The 17876-nt window shown below is 49.7% G+C and overlaps 1 protein-coding gene and 1 long non-coding RNA gene across 2 annotated transcripts; both read right to left on the reverse strand.

Moving 5' to 3' along the window:
- Positions 1 to 498: 498 nt before the first annotated feature.
- GPHA2 (glycoprotein hormone subunit alpha 2) lies at positions 499 to 4946 on the reverse strand. Its single transcript, XM_006136559.5, has 4 exons — positions 4846 to 4946; positions 2660 to 2789; positions 1938 to 2122; positions 499 to 1417 (listed from the first exon to the last, which is right to left on the reverse strand). The coding sequence occupies exons 1-4, from the start codon at positions 4846 to 4848 to the stop codon at positions 1316 to 1318; spliced, it is 420 nt and encodes a 139-aa protein (XP_006136621.3). The 5' UTR covers positions 4849 to 4946; the 3' UTR covers positions 499 to 1315.
- A 9844-nt stretch (positions 4947 to 14790) lies between these two features.
- Positions 14791 to 17481, reverse strand: LOC149523798 (uncharacterized). The gene is made up of 2 exons (XR_016350477.1): positions 16642 to 17481; positions 14791 to 15083 (listed from the first exon to the last, which is right to left on the reverse strand). It is a non-coding gene; the product is annotated as an uncharacterized LOC149523798 (long non-coding RNA).
- Positions 17482 to 17876: the final 395 nt, after the last annotated feature.

Genomic DNA, 17876 nt, shown 5'->3' on the forward strand with positions numbered 1-17876 from the left:
AAGATCAAGGCCCCCATCGGACCAGGTAGTGCACAGACAGCGTGAGAGATGGTTCTTGCCTTACAGAGCTCACCGTCTTAATAGGCAGATAATGGGAGGGCCAATTAAAACTCAGTAAGAAGAAGAAGCATGAGCACAATCACATAGCAGGTCAGAATTCCAGATAGCCTGCCTCAGGCTACCCACTACACTGCACCCTCTGGCAGGTGCAACTGGTGAGGGGGAAACATCACTCCCCCAGCCCAGGGAATGGCCAGGACAATCCCCCCTCTGCCCCAACCCCTGCTTCTCCCTGTCACTGCTCTGCCCCCTCCCCACCCTTGCTCCACTCTCTCCCTGCCTCTTCCCCACCATTGCTCCACCATACCTCACCTCTTCCCCCAACCAAGGCGGCCCAGGGGAATAGCAGGGCCAGGGCTGGCCCCCCCTCCTGCATTCACTGGTGGAAGTGGGGGGTAGCAGAGCAATGTTGCCCCAGCTCATTCTGCCTCCCCCCCCCCCCCCCGCAGTGCCTACAGGGGTGATGCTGCCCCTCCCACAAGCGACATGCCAGGAAAGCAGAACAAGCTGGGGCCATGTTGCTCTGCTTCCGCTACTGCTGCCAATGAGTGTGGGGGAGGCAGAGCCCCTTGCTAGTCCCCTCGCCAGCTGCCGGCCAGCCAGCTATGTCTCTGGCTTTGCCTGTGGTACACCCATATGAAAGTGAGCAATGCGGACCTACCCTCCTTTCACAGGCTCTCTAGGAGGCCTAGGTTCAGGGTCTGTGCTCGGATTGTCTTCTTGGTAAGTAAAGGGGCCTTAGCAGGTTCTGTTTGTTACTGGGTCAGGATTCAGGCAGGTCTTACTCATGCAGGGATCTTCCCTGAGAGCGACAGTCATCTCAGGCACCACAGCAGGAGCTGATCTCTTTGCTGGGGTCAGGAAGGAACATATTTTGTGCTCTAGCCGGATATATTAACCTGAGATCAGGCATTGGCTTCTTGGCAGCACGGCAGAGGGGAGAGGAGCCCATGACTTTCTCTAACTTGGCCCAGCCTACAGAGAGCAGCCTGGTGGGGGAGCCTGGCTCTCTGGTTTCTTCCTGGTGGGGGCGTATCTGCTGGAATGGGATCTGTTTGCAAACATAAACCTACAGCAGCAAGCTGGCAAACAGAAGCTCTTGGTAAAGCTGGGAGCAACAGTGGTGCCCCGCGAGTGGCAAAGCAAGCGTGGTGTGGACTGCAGTGGCCCTGGAGGACACGTAAATATACTCAACTCTAGACAAGCCCAGCCTGTGGGTTCCTGGGTGTCGCAGGAGAGGGCCTCCCTGGCCCAGTCAGTAGCGGGAGAGGCGGCACATGTCGCACTGGCAGCTCCTGGCGGTGAAGATCTCCATCTCTTTGCGGCGGGTGACCCCGCAGTGCAGGCGGACTTTGATCTGTGGCAGTGGAACGGGAGGGTGAGAGAGGGATTGGTGCCACAGCCCTGTGCCCTCCCTGAATTCCAGGCCCTGGCACAAATTAGAGAGCAAGTGCCATTTCCTATGATTCCTTGGGAGTAGTGAATGGCCAGAGAATGGTGCATTCCGGCCATGCCCTTTCCTTCCACAATGGCTGGCAGGGATGGATTCTGAAAGGGCCACAGAGGAGCACTGTACCGGACCAGGCAGCACTGCCCCGTGCCAGCCACATCATTCGTGTGATCGTAGCATACACCAAATCCTCAACCTAGCTGAGAATCAGCCTGGCTGTGTCCATCCAGCTTCCCCTGTGAGCTTCCATCCCAGCTGCTATTTCGGGGAGCTGGAGAAACATTGGAGAACTAGTGGATTCCCCCTACCTGTCTGTCCTCTAGATCTCTTCTCCTTCTTGCTTCTATGTGTCATCCCAGCTCTTGCATGCACCTTGCAGCCCCATGTTCCCTGGTCTGGCTGCATTTGTAGGCCCAACCCCACTCACCTTCTGCATCTTGCTGATGGTGCAGCACTGGGACACGGAGGTGACATTGTGTCTGAAGCTGCTGGCCAGCAGGATGGAGTACTTGGAGGGGAAGGCGCTGGACTCGCAGTAGCCCACACAGGCCTGGACCACATGGGTCCCCCGGCAGGTCCCACGGCGGTCGCTCTTGATGGTAACATCAAATGCTATGGGGAGAGGGGAGAGTTCAGTCTTCATGGCCTGGGCAGCCCTCAGTGTCTGTGCTCATGAGTTAAGGGCTGGGCTGAGAAACAACTAACTCATTTTGCACCAGGGCCACAGAATGGGCATAACCCTGCTGCTTGGGATTCAAACTGGCAACTTTTGGATCCAAAACACCCAACTTCTGCCAAGTGCTCAAGTGGCTTGACAGCCATGAACATCCCTGTAAAGAAGAGGTGTGCAAAGTCAACTGTGGGGGGTGGGGGCAGGGATGTATAATGATTAGAGCAGAGGGACTGGGAGCTAGGGCTCTTGGCTTGTAGTTTTGGTTCCGTCACAGACTATGCATGACCTTGGGGCCAACCCACTTCTCCTTTCTGTGCTTCAATTTCCCAGTCTGTAAAATGCAGCAATGTCACGAAGCCCATGGTGGTGGGGGATGGGAACATCAGACCCAGGGTTAGGGAGATCCTGGCTCTCTGGTGTCATGTTCAGTCCCTGGTATAGCTCCAAACCGCCCTCCCCCATACACACATCCTTACAGTGCAGATGGCATCCAGGCCTCACGGCCTCATTGCTCCAGTAGGGGGAAGCCATCAGGATCAGCAGCAGGGAGATGATGGCAGCATGGCAGGATGGCAGGAAGTGGCACATGCTAAGAGCACAGAGTCTCTGTAACAGAAGTGGCACATGCTAAGAGCACAGAGTCAGGTCAGCAGAAGCTGGAGAGCAAAGCGGTCGCACAGCCATCCTCTGCCGGCTGGAATCTGCATCTCTGAGCTGTGTGTCCTACCTTCTATACTGCTAAGTGGGATTTCTCTCGTTTTTGGGAAGAGAAGAGGCTGTGACATGTGTCAGGGACCCCCTGACCCTGCACCCCCATCCACAGCAAGATGTGACTCTGCCAGCCAGTAGAATAGAGAGGGTTTATTGCTGCTCTGAGATACAGCACAGCATAGGACCAATGCAGGCATAAGAGGATAGGCTGACAGCCCTAGTTCCCTTGGGGGAGGGGGTACAGGCCCCTGGACCCACCCCCACACTGGTTAGTCTGCTTCCTCCATGCTTCCCTTATCCTTCCTGCCCTGGGGCTACCTGGCTTTTGGCTGTCCTGTCCCATCCCAACTAGAACTTCAACCCATAACCCTTCCTATTCCAGGTGAGCACCCTAGCCCCTAGGCCACTGCCCCACTCTCTGAATGGTAGGGTGCCCTTTATCCCTCCTGCCCCCCTGCCTGGCTTTTGGACACTCCCACTGCCCTTCTCCAAACCACACCCTTCCTTTGTTCAAACCCCTTCCCATGTCAGGTGAGAACTGGTTGGGCCATGGCCTACCTGATATGAGGGCCCTCAGGGCGACCCTCACTGATCAGTGCTCACAGACGCAGGCCAGTAGGGGTCACCCAGAGCCCAAGCATAGCGACCAGTGAATGCCCAACCAGAGTGTACAGCACGCCCCACCTACATCACAATGTGCTAAGGCAAAGGGCACATGGACCAAGCTTCCGAGTCTGGGCTCTGGCTATGTCCCATTGCCCCTCACACTCAGTTTCATAGATTCCAAGGCTAGAAGGGACCAACTGATCATCTAGCCTGACCCATTGGACAGCACAGGCCAGAGAATTCCCACACTCACTCCTAGAGCAGCTCTTTTAGAAATACATCCGGTCTTGTCTTAAAATGGTCAGCGATGGAAAATCCACCTTGCCCTGGGGAACGTGGAACTTAATTATCTTCACTGTTAAAAATGTCGCCTTGTTTCCAGTCTTTCTCTGCTAGACACAAGAGCCTACTGTTAAATATTTGTTCCCCAGGTAGGTCCTGCTACCGTGTGATCAAGCCACTCCCGTTAACCTTCTCTTCGATAAGATAAATAGATTGAGCTCCTGGAGTTTCACTATTAGGCAGGTTTGCTAATGCTTTACTTGTTCCCATGGCTCTGCTCTGAACCCTCTTCACTTTATCCACATCCTACGTGGACTGTGGACACCGGAACAGGGGGCAGGGTTCCTGGAGTGACCACACCAATGCCAAATAAAGAGAATAACTTTTTTTCTTCTCCTTGAGATTCCCTTCATTAATCCAGGCACCATGGAGCCCTTTTGGCCACAGCCTTGCACAGGGAGCTCACATCCAGCTGATTTCTCTCGCCCTCCCGCCCAAATCTTTTCAGAGCAGCAACTTCCCAGGACAGAGTGCTTCGTCAAGTCATCTGTTTAGACCTATCAAAACACGTACTGGTTGCTTGTGCCCGCTCCCTGGCGTTTCGGCCTCACGCTCTTCTACCTGGAGTAAAACTGCAACAGAGAGAACCCAGGACAATAGATTTTCCTTTTCACTGTAGCAAGCTCTTTCCACTCAGCTTCGCTTGTGAATCAAAAGAGCAGCAATCAAGGGGGGGATTGGCTAGTATGTGAGGCATGCAGAAGGGAGTCAGCTCTTCTAGTTTCTATCACTAATTCTGGGAGAGGAGGCTTGCGGTGAGAGCAGGGGCTAGGGCCTCAAGATTCCTGGGTTTTAATCCCAGGCCTATTAAGTACATTGGTTAGTGTGGGTATGTGAGCTGGGGATTATTTCTTCTATTTAATAATGACTATTCTCTCTCCACCTACAAACTCTTCCTGTCCCCAGGATTCACCAGACCTGGGAACCTGCTCTACCTTCAGTGCAGCTGAGACCCCAGCTCTTCTACCCCCGTCAACTCCCCATAGCCAGGTGTATATCCTACCATCTGTCTGTAGCTGGCAGGGAGTCCACAGCAGAGGTTTTTAGCAGCTCTCTTGCACTGGGTCCTGTTGGCAGCTCCCGAGTCATGGTATCCTGCTGCAAGCCCTCCCTCCCTATTTCTAGCTCAGGTATTTGCATCTCCACACCTCAGCCTGCCCCTTTGGGACTCTTTTCCCATCTCCACCCCATGCCCCGCCTCCACCAGCCCTCCCAGCTAAGAAATAGAAATTGCTGTCTGCATTTCCAGAGCTACTAGCCTTTTCAGAGATCCTATCCCCTCAACCCAACCAGCTTCCTAGGCCGAGCCCTCCCTAGCTCCAGCTAAAAAGGGTTACTATAAATTTCCTTCCTATTAAAACCATCAATTCGGGGGCAGTGTGACAAATAGTTTGTTAGTGTAGTAGAGAGTGCGTGTGCGTGAGAGAGAGAGAGAGTAAGAATGGGTGCCACTGCCTTCTGTTGGATGGAATTGGAAAGACTCAAGCATGTGTCATAAGCCCTACATTGCTAACAGCAAATGGGGATTATCTGTGAACTCTGGTTTGTAGAAGGAAAGGCTGTGTGTGCAGTCTAGTGACAACAAGGGTGCTGCTTAGGGTTTGTAGGTCTTGTTTTGATCCCCCTGAAGTGGCTAGTTTGAAATGTATTTAGGGGTGTGCCCTCGGAGTCAGGGCTACAATGGTATTCAATATCACGCAATTGTAGCAATTGATGGATCTTGCATGAGACAGCACCTTCCATTCTGACAGATCAAAGACCACAGTGCAAACTATGTATATGCCCCCTTTTACCTCCCAATGAGATGCAGCTGCCTCTGGGGTGGGGGTGACACATACACCCACCAGTGAGATGCAGCAGTTATTTATCAGCATCAAGGCAGCACTCCCCACCACACTGAAGACTGTAAGTGGAGTCTTGTTCCTACTGGGGGAGAACAGGATGCCAGAAAAGAGTCCCTCACCCTGGAGTTTGGGTAGGACTCCAGGTTCACATGCCCACTGCTGGGGGACTGAGCCAGGGATTTTTAATGAGTGGTGGTGATATGGGTCTTGCATATCATCTCACAGACAGGATGCTGCGATCCAGAGAGCTAGTGAATGGCACGCGCCCCCTCAGACCAAAAAAACTGCTTGAAAAATTATGTCTTCCTGCAGGCAGCCTTCCAGTTCAGGGGCACAGCAAGTCCCCTGCCAGACGCCGGGCGTGCATCCGACTGCCGGTGCATTAGGGAGATAATTGTGTTGCCGTTGCAAGATGTGCCCATTTATTACTAATAATGATTTCTCCACTCTGATGCAGGTCACTCTAGGTCACAATTCTGGCTCCACTGGTAGCCCAGTGAAGAACAGTGGCTTGCCCCTATCCAGTGGCTCTTCCCTGAGTATCTAGGTGTATTAGTTAATTAATACATTAATCAGTGGTTTCTAGAACCCAGCTTGGGTGGGTCACCGCCCCGCTTTGTGTCTCAGCTTTCCCATCTGTGATTAAAAGGGTAATTATAATCTAAATAAGAAAGATCATCCTCACATTCAGGTGGGGAAACTGAGGCCCAGAGAGGTTCAACAACTGGCTCAGAATCATCTAGGGAGACTGTGGCAAAGCCAGGAAGTGAACCTAGATCTCCTGAGCCCTAGTCCCATGCCTCAACCCTCACAATTCCTGCTCTTCTCCATCACTGAGCTGTCTCTTGCTTGATATGGGATGGTGCCAGCTCTGCAGAGATCCCTGAACCTTCCAGGAAAAGGCTGGACAGGGAGACAGTGTTGTACAATGGTTAGTGTGCTAGGCTGTAACTCGGGACACTTGAATTCATTCCAGGATCTGTCTTGGGTGACCTTGCTGTGTACTTCAGTACTTTAAAAACAATAAGTATTTTTCTGGCTCTGCACTGGGGTGGGTCTCAGTAAGATGGGGAAACCGAGGCATGGAGCTGGGGCAGTGACATGTCCATGGTGAAATAGTGGCTGATCCTAGAGCAATGGATTCCAACAGGGAGGCCAAGTAGCTGGAAGATGAAGATAGGCCAATTGAAAAGTAGGGTCCAAATATTTAACGGGGGGGGGGGGGAATTCACCATCGGAACAGCTTCCCAAAGGAAGGGTTGTGGGTTCTCCATCACATCCACATCCACTCTTGATTTAAAAATTGCTGGTGTTTCTAGCAGGCCTATTCTGCTTCTAACCTGAGTCAATTCAGGGATGTCTTATGGCCTGTGCTATATGAGTCAGACCAGAGAAGGCCAGAAGGGACCCCTGGGATCATCGTGTATGAAAATGGCAGCCTTCTCCTAATCTTTATTAACAGGTTTGATCTTGCTTCTGAAAGCTGAATGCAAGCCTGCCACCCAGAAGAGTGGGGGGAGGGGAGTTTGCGCACCAGGGGAAGGAGGGAAGGAGCGGGGGATCCTTCTCAAAAGAACAAAGGGACCCCCATGTCTCCTAGAGGAGAGTAAATTCAGCTGTGGGGGTGACAAGCTGTTGAAGCCAGCCTGGAAATGGCTGGGAGAGGAGAACTGTTTTAAAGAATCTTTTTCAAGTGGAAAAAAACAATGTGGGTGGTTTTGTTTGAGGGTTTGGTGGTGGTCTTTATTTGCTATGCCCAGTAGGGCAAGACTGTCAGAAGCCCTGGCAGACAGAGAGAGGCTGCCCCTGCCCTAAAGGGGTCTCAATCCACACAGTTAAAAGGATAATTGGCCTTGTTTTTAGGTGAAAGCTGAAGCATGGTGCAGGGAAGTGACTGGCACAAGGCCACCTAAGGAGTCAGTGGCAGAGCTCACAGTCAACCCCAGCATTTCTGCAGCTTAGTCCAGCCCTTTAGCTACAAGACCATCCTCCCTGCTGTAAAAATATTGCTGGCCTGTCATTATGTAGGGGCTTATGGATTTAGGATCCTGACTCTTCAAATTTTAAGGATCAAATTTTCCAAGCTGCCCAAGCCCTGGTTTCAAAAGTGACTCGGGCTCTGGCGAGTCACTTTTGAAAATGGGGCATAAGCATTATTGGAGAATGGGACCCTCTCTATTGTGAGGTCACTAAACCAGACACTAACTTGATTAGCCGATCTCTGCACAGCACCAAAGGCTCTTAACTCCTCTCCCCTCCAAACCAATTAAATCCTTCCAGGAGAGTTGAATTAAACGAAAGGGGGTTGTGACTTAACATGTTGGGAAAGAGCAGGGAGAAGGCTCCAGTTCTTTACCAGCCCCTATTTTTATCACCCAGACAGATTTTAGGCATCAGATTAAGTTCAATATATAAACCTGCCATTGTTGAATTGAGTCCTGGGGCTAACGGAGAGTTGCTTTGGAAAGCTTAATGCTGCGTAAAGACTGGAATTTGGCTGCAGGGGCTGCTATGTCAGACTTCCCTGGATAAAGAGGGCTTTGAAAAGTGGAGGGATGCTGGCGTGACTGACTCGAGCTGGGATCTTGGAGGGGATCATCGGCTGTGTCTCAAACAGCACATTTGCTTGTGTGTTTCAGCTCAATCCATCCGTGTCTGGGGTGGAGCAGGGCGGTTGCTTGGCAGGCAGGCATTTTAAGGGAGGAAATTAAGTCTCTTGAAACAACGAAGGGTTGGTTAAGAAGCACAAAATGCTGGAGCTGGAGCTGGGCTGGAGTGCCAGGGTTCAGCTTTGGCTGTGGAAGTGCCAAGGGATTTCTGAAACCCACAAAGGTGGTGGCTTCATGTTGAATTTCAGATAGGACACCTCTGACAGACACCACCATTTCTGCCTCCTGATTCTGGCCTGTGAACACCTCCTCGCTTTCAGCTGTTCCTTGCTCCTGTTTCCCGAGGGCTCAGCTCCCACAGATTTCCAGAAGTTTGCTTCACTACCAGCCCAGTGGTGGATGCTGAGCCCTCAGAAACCCCTTGTTCTGAGCTCTTTGGAAAAATCTAGCCCTGGACAGCTGATTTGCAGTGCAGTAAGCAGATCTTCCCTCTGCTATTTTCAAATGCAGCATGGGTCATACCTGACGCTAGCCAGATTCTACTCTGGTAGAGATCAGGATCTGGCCCTTGGTTCCAGGGAAGACAGCAGAAGATCACTGCAGAAAAGTAACTGTATCCTGCATCAAGCCATCTCTAGCACCCCTGAGCTTACAGTTCTTTCTGTAAAAGCCATAGATGCTTGTGTGTGCACGTAGTTGGCCCTAGAAAAACTTAGAAGAAATGATAATGCAAAAAGAGTCGTTACAATAAATATTTCATGGGGCTATTTCTGCATTACTCTCAGCCTGTGGAAATACCAATGGTCTACTCACCGTTAGGCCATTCAAGGAGCCAAGCATATGTCAATATCTCTTTGCTTCTTTTATCTCTCCTAAATACTCATCTGCACCCTCCCCTAATGTCTAGGTACCCCTCGATCTTAAATGGATTTATCCCAATGCATCCCTGTGAGGAAGGGCAGTGCTGTTATCCCTATACAGTATTAGAGATGGGAAAACTGAAGCATAGGGGCTCTTTTGCCCAAGATCGCACAGGGACTCTGTGACTGAATAGGGAATTGAACCCTGGTCTCCCATGACCTGGGTGAGGTACATAACTGACTAATCCCTGCTTACTGATTGGTTAATTGCTCCAGGCTACAGCTGTGAGGTCTGGTTTTTAAAGGGTGGAGGGATGGATTGTGGTTTGCAGGAGAGAGAGGACCAAGTAGCTGAGTTCTGCTCTGGGTTTGAATGCCCCAATGTCCAAGGAAAGAGCACGTTACCTTGGATTGATAGTGGGGCTTGCTTGTAAACAGCAGAATTGCTCATGCCAGGGCACTATCTGTTCTGCTTCCACTGAAGCCCATGAGAGCAGCTATGAATGTACATAGCTGAAATCAGAATCAGGCCTTGATCCCGCTGTGGGCAGTGGGTGACTCTGGATTGACCCTGGGGGATGTGAGATCAGAATCAGGCCCATTAGATGTTATACAGTGTGGCCAGCTGTGCTGGTCCCCTATGGAAGTGCCCTACTGCTGACCCCTTGAGAGCAGGGAGCCCTGAGGGTGGGGGATGTGAGCAGGCGGGCAGCTGCCTCGCTTGAATGACAGCTTGGAGGAAACTGACATTAGCTCAGCAGCTGCCTGTGTTGAAAGACAAAAGCCCTTCCAGCTGGGTCTTGTTCCTGCAGGTTCCTGTGGGTGCACCTAGGAGGAGGAAAATGAGGTAACAGAAATGCTGAGCTGGGGGCTTCTTAGATTAAAGAACCAGTGTGAGGGGATTGGTCAGAATTTGAGGCTGGATTTATTTTTTCCATGATCAAAGCTGTAGCTAGGCAACTCTCTCCAAATAGCTGCCGGGCCGGAGTCTGATCTCACGGAGAGCCCTGTAAGTGTGGGGTTCTGTTCCTGGCTGTGGGGTCTGGTGTCTAGAGAAAGGGGGAGGAAAAAGGAGCTGGCAGCCAGGGTTGCTGGTCTCTTCCCAGTGCTAGAAGAGGCATGTGTGGTATGGCTAGAGCAGGGGAAAGTGGGAGGGAGTCAGGACTCCTGGGTTCTATTCCTAACCTTGCCGCTGCTCAGTACAGTGGCACGTGGAGGCGGACATGCCCTGCCTGTCCCTGTTCTCCTCTCGCTGGTGGGATGCGAGAGTAAGTCAATAGAGCCAAGCTCTGATGCACTGGAGAGCTGAGTCAGGTGCTCTGGAAATGCAGCCTTCTGCCCTCATTATGAAAAGTACTTTGGGCCTAACGGCTTCGTCTACGCTGGCAGCTTCTTGAAGAGTTCTTGCGCAAAAAGTGTTCCACAAGAGCGCATCTACACTGGCATGTGCTTTTGCGCAAGAGCATCTATGGCAGTGTGGACGCTCTCTTGCGCAAGAAAGTTCCGATGGCCATTTTAGCCATAGGGGTTTCTTGCGCAAGAAATTCATGTTGCCTGTCTACACTGCCCTCTTGAGCAAGAGCTCTTATTCCTCGTGGGGAGAGGAATAACTCTTCCGGAAGAAGCCCTGTTTTCCGACTCTGTACTGTAAATTTACTTGTGCAAGAACGTGCGTGCAGTATAGACACCCAGCAAGTTTTTGCACAAGAACAGCCGTTCTTGCGCAAGAAGCCTCCAGTGTAGACGTAGCCAGAGAGGATTAGACCTCTTGCAAGGCTGGGCTCATGGCTAAGGGACTGGCTGGAAGGGTATAGGACAAATGCTGTAGGGCCCCAGAGAACCTGTGCTGTGGCCCCTCGGCTCCTCTGCCCACGGGGAAGAGGGACACTATTTATAGTAATGACAAGTCACAGGGCCCAGCCCTGCTCAGCCAACATTAGGTGCTAGTGAATTCTCCAGGGCCTGCTCCTGGTGTCATTCTGGAGTGGCTTTGCCCAGTGCAAGCACAGAGACCATTGGAAATTGCAGAAGGATTTAGCCTTGGCTAGTGATAGCATTCTTCATGATGGCTCATCCCTGTCCTAGAGGCACCGCTCACTCTCTGAGATCCCCTCTTCTCATTAGTTTCTAGCAAGTCCCTGCTAAGACTCGGAGGGATTTAGTTTTGAAGGCCCCTGGGCTATGGCTCCCAGTCCCACCTGCTCTACCCATATAGAACTCTATTTCCCAGGGCTGGGAATGGTACCCAGGAGGTTGGGCATCCTGCTAGCTGCTTTAATCTCTGAAGGGCCAAGACCACCTGGAGCTTGGGAGGGGGCAGGCAGGGCTGAGAACCAGGACTTCTGGGCTCTATTTCCCAGCTTTGGAAAGGACTGTAGATCACACTGCAATTTGGGAGCCAGGATTGTGGGGTTCTAGCCCCAGATCTGGGACAACAGTGGGCTCTAGTGGGTAATGCTGGGAGGCAGGTAATGCTGGGCTACGTCTACACTGGCATGATTTTCCACAAATGCTTTTAACGGAAAACTTTTCCGTTAAAAGCATTTTCAGAAAAGCGCGTCTAGATTGGCAGGACGCTTTTCCGGAAAAGCACTTTTTCCGGAAAAGCGTCCGTGGCCAATCTAGACGCGCTTTTCCGCAAAAAAGCCCAGATCGCCATTTTCACGATCGGGGCTTTTTTGTGGAAAACAAATCTCTGCTGTCTACACTGGCCCTTTCGGGCAAAAGTCTTTCGGAAAAAGGCTTTTGCCCGAACAGGAGCAGCAAAGTTTTTCCGGAAAAGCACTGATGATTTTACATGAGATCATCAGTGTTCTTGCGGAAATTCAAGCGGCCAGTGTAGACAGCTGGCAAGTTTTTCCGGAAAATCAGATGATTTTCCAGAAAAACTTGCCAGTGTAGACACAGCCCTGGGTTCTAGTCCGAGCTCTAGAAAGATGTATACCCTAGAGCAGTGTTACTTAAACTGTGTTCTGTGGCACATTGGTGTGCTGTGGAGAACAACAGAGTTCAAAATGGCTGCCCTTAAAGGGGCAGATGACCTTTTTTGTTTGTTTTTTTGCTCAATAACTTCCCCTCCCCCTGCCCAACCTTTTTTTCCTCTCTCAACAAAAGGCCAAAAGGCTATCAAGTGCCAGTGATTCAGCTACTCCTCTTCACGCTGCTGTGCATCTCCTGCCCTTTGCCTTGGAATTGTCCCCTCAGGAGCTCCCTGCTTGCTGGGCAGGGCAGAGGAGGGATGCTGATGTCAAGCTGCCCCCTCTCCCACTCTGTATTGTATCTCCACAGAGCAGAGAGGGGGCGCAATGGGATGGAGGGAGTTTGCTGGCTGCTTTTGGGAGTGGGCCAGGGCCAGGGCAGGGGTGAGCCTGCCTTAGCCCCACCTCACCCCCACCCAGGAGCCACTGGAGGTAAGCAGTGCCCAGCTGGAGTCCACATCCCAAGACTCTACCCCAGTCATGAACCCTCTCCTGCACCCCAAGCTCCTGCCCTATCCCCGAATACCTCTGCATCGAAAGGGAAAAAAAGTGACCCAGGTAACTATAGGCCTGTTAGTTTGACATCTGTAGTATGTAAGATCCTGGAAAAAATTTTGAAGGAGAAAGTAGTTAGAGACATTGAGGCTAATGGCAATTGGGACAAATTACAACATGGTTTTACAAAAGGTAGATCGTGCCAAACCAATCTGATCTCCTTTTTTGAGAAAGTAACAGATTTTTTAGATAAAGGAAATGCAGTGGATCTAATCCACCTCGACTTTCGTAAAGCATTTGATACAGTACCACATGGGGAATTATTGGTTAAACTGGAAAAGATAGGGATTAATATGAAAGTTGAGAGGTGGATAAGCAACTGGTTCAAGGGGAGACTACAGCGGGTCATATTGAAAGGTGAACTGTCGGGTTGGAGGAAGGTTACTAGCAGAGTTCCTCAGGGATCAGTTTTGGGGCCAATTTTATTTAATCTTTTTATTGCTGATCTTGGCACCAAAAGTGGAAGTGTCCTAATAAAATTTGCGGATGATACAAAGTTGGGAGCTATTGCCAATTCAGAAAAGGATCGGGATATCATACAGGAAGATCTGGATGATCTTGTAAATTGGAGTGATAGCAATAGGATGAAATTTAATAGTGAGAAGTGTAAGGTTATGCATTTAGAGATTAATAACAAGAATTTTAGTTATAAGCTGGGGACACATCAGTTGGAAGTAACGGAGGAGAAGGACCTCGGAGTCCTGGTTGATTATAGAATGACTATGAGCCACCATTGTGACCTGGCCGTGAAAAAGGCTAATACGATCTTGGGATGTATTAGGCGAGGTATTTCCAGTAGGGATAAGGAGGTGTTAGTGCCATTATACAAGGAATTGGTGAGACCCCATTTGGAATACTGTGTGCAGTTCTGGTCTCCCATGTTTAAGAAGGATGAATTCAAACTGGAACAGGTACAAAGAAGGGCCACTAGGATGATCCGAGGAATGGAAAACCTGTCTTATGAAAGGAGACTCAAGGAGCTCGGCTTGTTTACCTTAACCAAAAGAAGGCTGAGGGGGGACATGATTGCACTTTTTAAATATATTAGAGGGATAAATACCAGGGAGGGAGAGGAATTATTTAAGATTAATACCAATGTGGACACAAGAACAAATGGATATAAGCTGGCTAGTAGGAAGTTTAGACTTGAGATTAGACGAAGGTTTCTAACCATTAGAGGAGTGAGGTTCTGGAACGGCCTTCCAAGGGAAGCAGTGGGGGCAAAAGATCTATCTGGTTCAAGATTAAACTAGATGGGTTTATAAAGGGGATGGTTTGATGAGATAACATGATCTTGGTAACTAATTGACCATTCATAATCAGTGGGAATAGGTCAATGGAGGGATGATAGGAGTTACTATAGAGAACTTTCTGGGTGTCTGGCTGATGAGTCTTGCCCACATGTTCAGGGTTTAGCTGATCGCCATATTTGGGGTCGGAAAGGAATTTTCCTCCAGGGTAGATTGGCAGAGGCCCTGGAGGTTTTTCGCCTTCCTCTGTAGCATGGGGTACAGATCACAGCTAGAGGATTCTCTGCATCTTGGGGTCTTCAAAGTATTTGAAGGCTTCAATATCTGAGATATATAGGTGAGAGGATTATTCTGGGAGGGGTGGGTGAGATTCTGTGGGCCTGCACTGTGCAGGGGGTCAAACTAAATGATCATAATGGTCCCTTCTGACCTTAAAGTCTATGAGTCTATGATCGAAACACCCTCCCAGAGCCTGCAAATAGAACCCCCTCTAGCACCTCAACTCCCTGTCCCAAGCTCAGCTCTGAGCCCCTCACACTCCAAATCCCTTAATCCAAGACCAGAGCCTGCATCCCAACCCTCTGCCCCAGCCTGATGAAAGTGAAGAAGGATGGGGGAGAGAGGGAGGACAGAGTGAGCAGGGGTGGGGCGGGGCCTCAGAGAAGGGGTACAAAGGAGGCCCAGCAAGAGTATTTGGGTTTGAGGTAGATCTTGGACTGCACTTATATTCCAATAGTGATCTCATGCTTAAAAGGGTTGGAGACCCCTGCTCTAGAGGTTAAGGCACCTCCCTAGATTGATATTTTTGTACTAGCCCTTGGCTCTAAATGAAAAGTTGGAGGGAAGAGAAAATATACTTCTGGAACCCTTTATTCCTCCGGTGCTCTCTGCCAATGTGGATCCAGGCTCTGCCTAGCTGGAGCACTCTGCCACTTCATAGATCACTTTCTCTCTCTTGCTCGGGGAGCATCCCAGAGTTTCTTCCCACATCTCCCTTCTGGGAGCCAGCCCAGGGCATCTCTGTGCCTCCACAGCTCAACCAGCAGCTTCACCAAGTCCTGCTCTGCTTTGTCCAGGCATTTCAGAGATAAGTCATGGGAGAAGCCCCCGGAGGGAGGGTTACAGTAGTCTGGAGAGCCATCATCCTGCAATGAAACAGGCAGTATTAGCATGAACCCAAGAGCTCCCTATACTGCGGAGAAAGTTAGCAGGCTGTCTAAAGTTAGTTTCAAGTCCTAGTGTGCGGAGCTGAGAATCACGGCTTTCTTTTTTTCTTTTCTTGTTTTTTTAAGCAAGTTTCTAGCTGCATCACTGCAGAGCAAACCCACAACACATGAAACTAGTAGAGCAAGGAGACAAATACAAAAAATCCCCAACTCTTATTTTTCAGTGTGACCTTGTGGAGTCTATTTCTGGCTCAATGTCTGGCTGGGTAACCTCATGCAAGTCACTGCCTCTCTCTGTGCCTCAGTTTCCCCATCTTTAAAATGGAGTTAGTGATACAGTACTGACTAGGGATGTACTAGCATAGTCAATTAACTGATTAACTGATAAGCAAAAGCTTATAGGTGAATGCTATAGACAATATGTATTTCCCTCCCCCCTTGCCAGTACATTTTTTAGCAGGCTGGTTCATGCTGGGTCTGGGACCTACCCCTGCTCTGCATTTAAAGTGTATTAGGAGCCAGGCGGGCAGGCAGCCTAGCTCAGTTCTGGGTCACACTGGGTCCAGGAGCTCTGACACCCTCTTGCCCCCAGACGGGCTGCTGTCTCTGTATCTGGTTTTAAAATTGACTCCCCACAAATACCAGCTCCTGCTGATAAAGGCAGCAGCATGGGGTAGCAGGGGGCTCCTCGGGAGTGGGGCCGGAGCTCACTGGCTACCAGCCCTACCCCCAGGGACTATAGAATAGTGGAGCAACCAATACGAATTCATGAGGTTAATCGACTATTCAGTTAACCAATATTTAACATCCCTAATACTGACCTTTGTAAAACACATATCTGCTGATTAGAAGAGCTAGGAATTAGTATTAATTCTGACTGTTGGAAACTGACTATTTGATAGGGCTTAAAAGGGGGAAGATGATCATCAAGCATTGGGCTCCATACAGGAATCACTGGGTAAAATTCTCTGGCTTATGATATACAGCAGATCATGTCTAAACCCTTATTTTATTTTACTCAGTTCTCATTGTTATAACTTAGTAAGTATTCAATCCTTTCTTTAAAACCCTGAAACTGTCTCAACAGTATCTTGTAGCAATGAGTTCCACAGGGTAATAGTGCATTATATGTGGGAAGATATTTCATTAGCATCTGTTATCCCCATCCCTAAATAACTATTTGTATTTGTTAGTATCTTATACAAAATTTGTTACTATCTTATACAAGAAACAGAACAATATTTGTATTTGTATTTGTATTATAGTGTTGCCTAGGAACTCAGTCATGGACCATCCCCTCACAGTGGAAGGCCCCAAAGGATTTACAATCTAAGACAAAAGGTGTCAGGTGGATACAACAGACAGAATAACTGGTACCGTAATACTACTAATATGCACATAACAGGGCAAGATATGGGGCCCTTATGCTGTGCCATATTACTACTAATAATGTGCACTCCATAAGGGGGCTGGATCTCAGAGAGGTCTCTAGGCATGCTGATGTAGAGGTGTTGCTTGCTGCCTATTGGACCCTCACCTCATTCTCCTGCTTGCCAGAGAAGTCGTCCAGGAGGTTGGTCAGGCCATACAGACCCACAATGCTTACTAGCCACAGCCCAACCCTCTGCCCCAGTGCTATAGCCTGGTCCTGCAGAATGGACCTACTCCAGGTCCATCTGTAGCCCAGTGTCTCAGACACGGGCTCCCTCTGCTCCCCTGGGGTGGCCTGTCCTGCCACACAGCATAGAAAGAGCCACAGGAGCCAGTTGCTGTGGGCCATGCTCAGCTCAGACCTGCCCACATGCTGCCAGAGTGCCATAGAGAGCACTGGCAGGGGGACTCTGCCATCCCAGGGGGCCAGTGACATCACAAACCCCCCCTTGCTTGGTTACCTAAGGCCCCAGGCCTGGCACAGCCCCTGCCCTGTGGGTCAGTGGGACTTTGGTCTGGATCAACATGTCTGGGCTGGACCCAGTACTGCCTGGGTTCTGGGACTCTGTAGTAAGAAGAGATGCATTCTGGGGCCCTGCCATGGTCATGCCCTAGATCAACTGTGCCTGTTCCCAGCATCCCTGTGATCTGGGACTAGGCGGGGAGCTGCCCCACCTTCTACTCATGGACCTGAGAATGGGGGACTGTCTCCTCCACTGGTGTCCCATCCCCAGCCCAGCAGCCGTTGTGGGATGTGTGTTGCCATAGCAACAATGCCTTTTGCCCCTCACTGTCCCTCATGCAGAACTGGACCAAAGGTTTTTGACACCCTAGGCGAATTGTGACTTGGGCGCCTTCTCCTCCATTCAATACAGAGAAAAATGAGAAGTCTAGAATGACATTTTTCCCTTTATTTACTTGGCACTAAAAACAGAGAACAGCAATAGTAAAGTAGAACGCTATTTACATTAAACTAAAAGATAAATGAATCAAAACAATTAGTAGGAATGATTAAATGTGGAGTAAATAATGTATGGAAAAGAAAAATTACGAATTTGCAATGCCATGGGACAACAGAGCATGTAGCTCTCTCTAACTAGTGAAACCTTTCCTGGCGAGTTACTGCGCATGTGATGGCATCAAAAATAACATGCATCTGGTAAATTTTAATTTAATCAATAGTCACTTAAAACTATTTAAAAAATAAAACAGAAGGCCAGAATTTATCTAGGGTTACCATATTTGAACTTTCAAAACAGAGGACACACCTGAGAGGGTGTGTATCTGTATCCGTATCTACCAACTCACGTTGTAATAATGTGTTATGTAGTATATAGTTAT

The sequence above is a fragment of the Pelodiscus sinensis genome, chromosome 11 (assembly GCF_052426305.1).
Source record: "Pelodiscus sinensis isolate ZL-2025 chromosome 11, ASM5242630v1, whole genome shotgun sequence".
NCBI lineage: Eukaryota > Metazoa > Chordata > Testudines > Trionychidae > Pelodiscus > Pelodiscus sinensis.

Bases quoted from the DNA above. Each gene is read 5' to 3' on its own strand.
- GPHA2 (XM_006136559.5), bottom strand. The intron at 2,123-2,659 runs GTAAGGATGTGT...CTCTCCCCATAG, and splicing joins GCCTGGATGCCATCTGCACT to CATTTGATGTTACCATCAAG. The intron at 1,418-1,937 runs GTGAGTGGGGTT...CCACTGCCACAG, and splicing joins CCATCAGCAAGATGCAGAAG to ATCAAAGTCCGCCTGCACTG.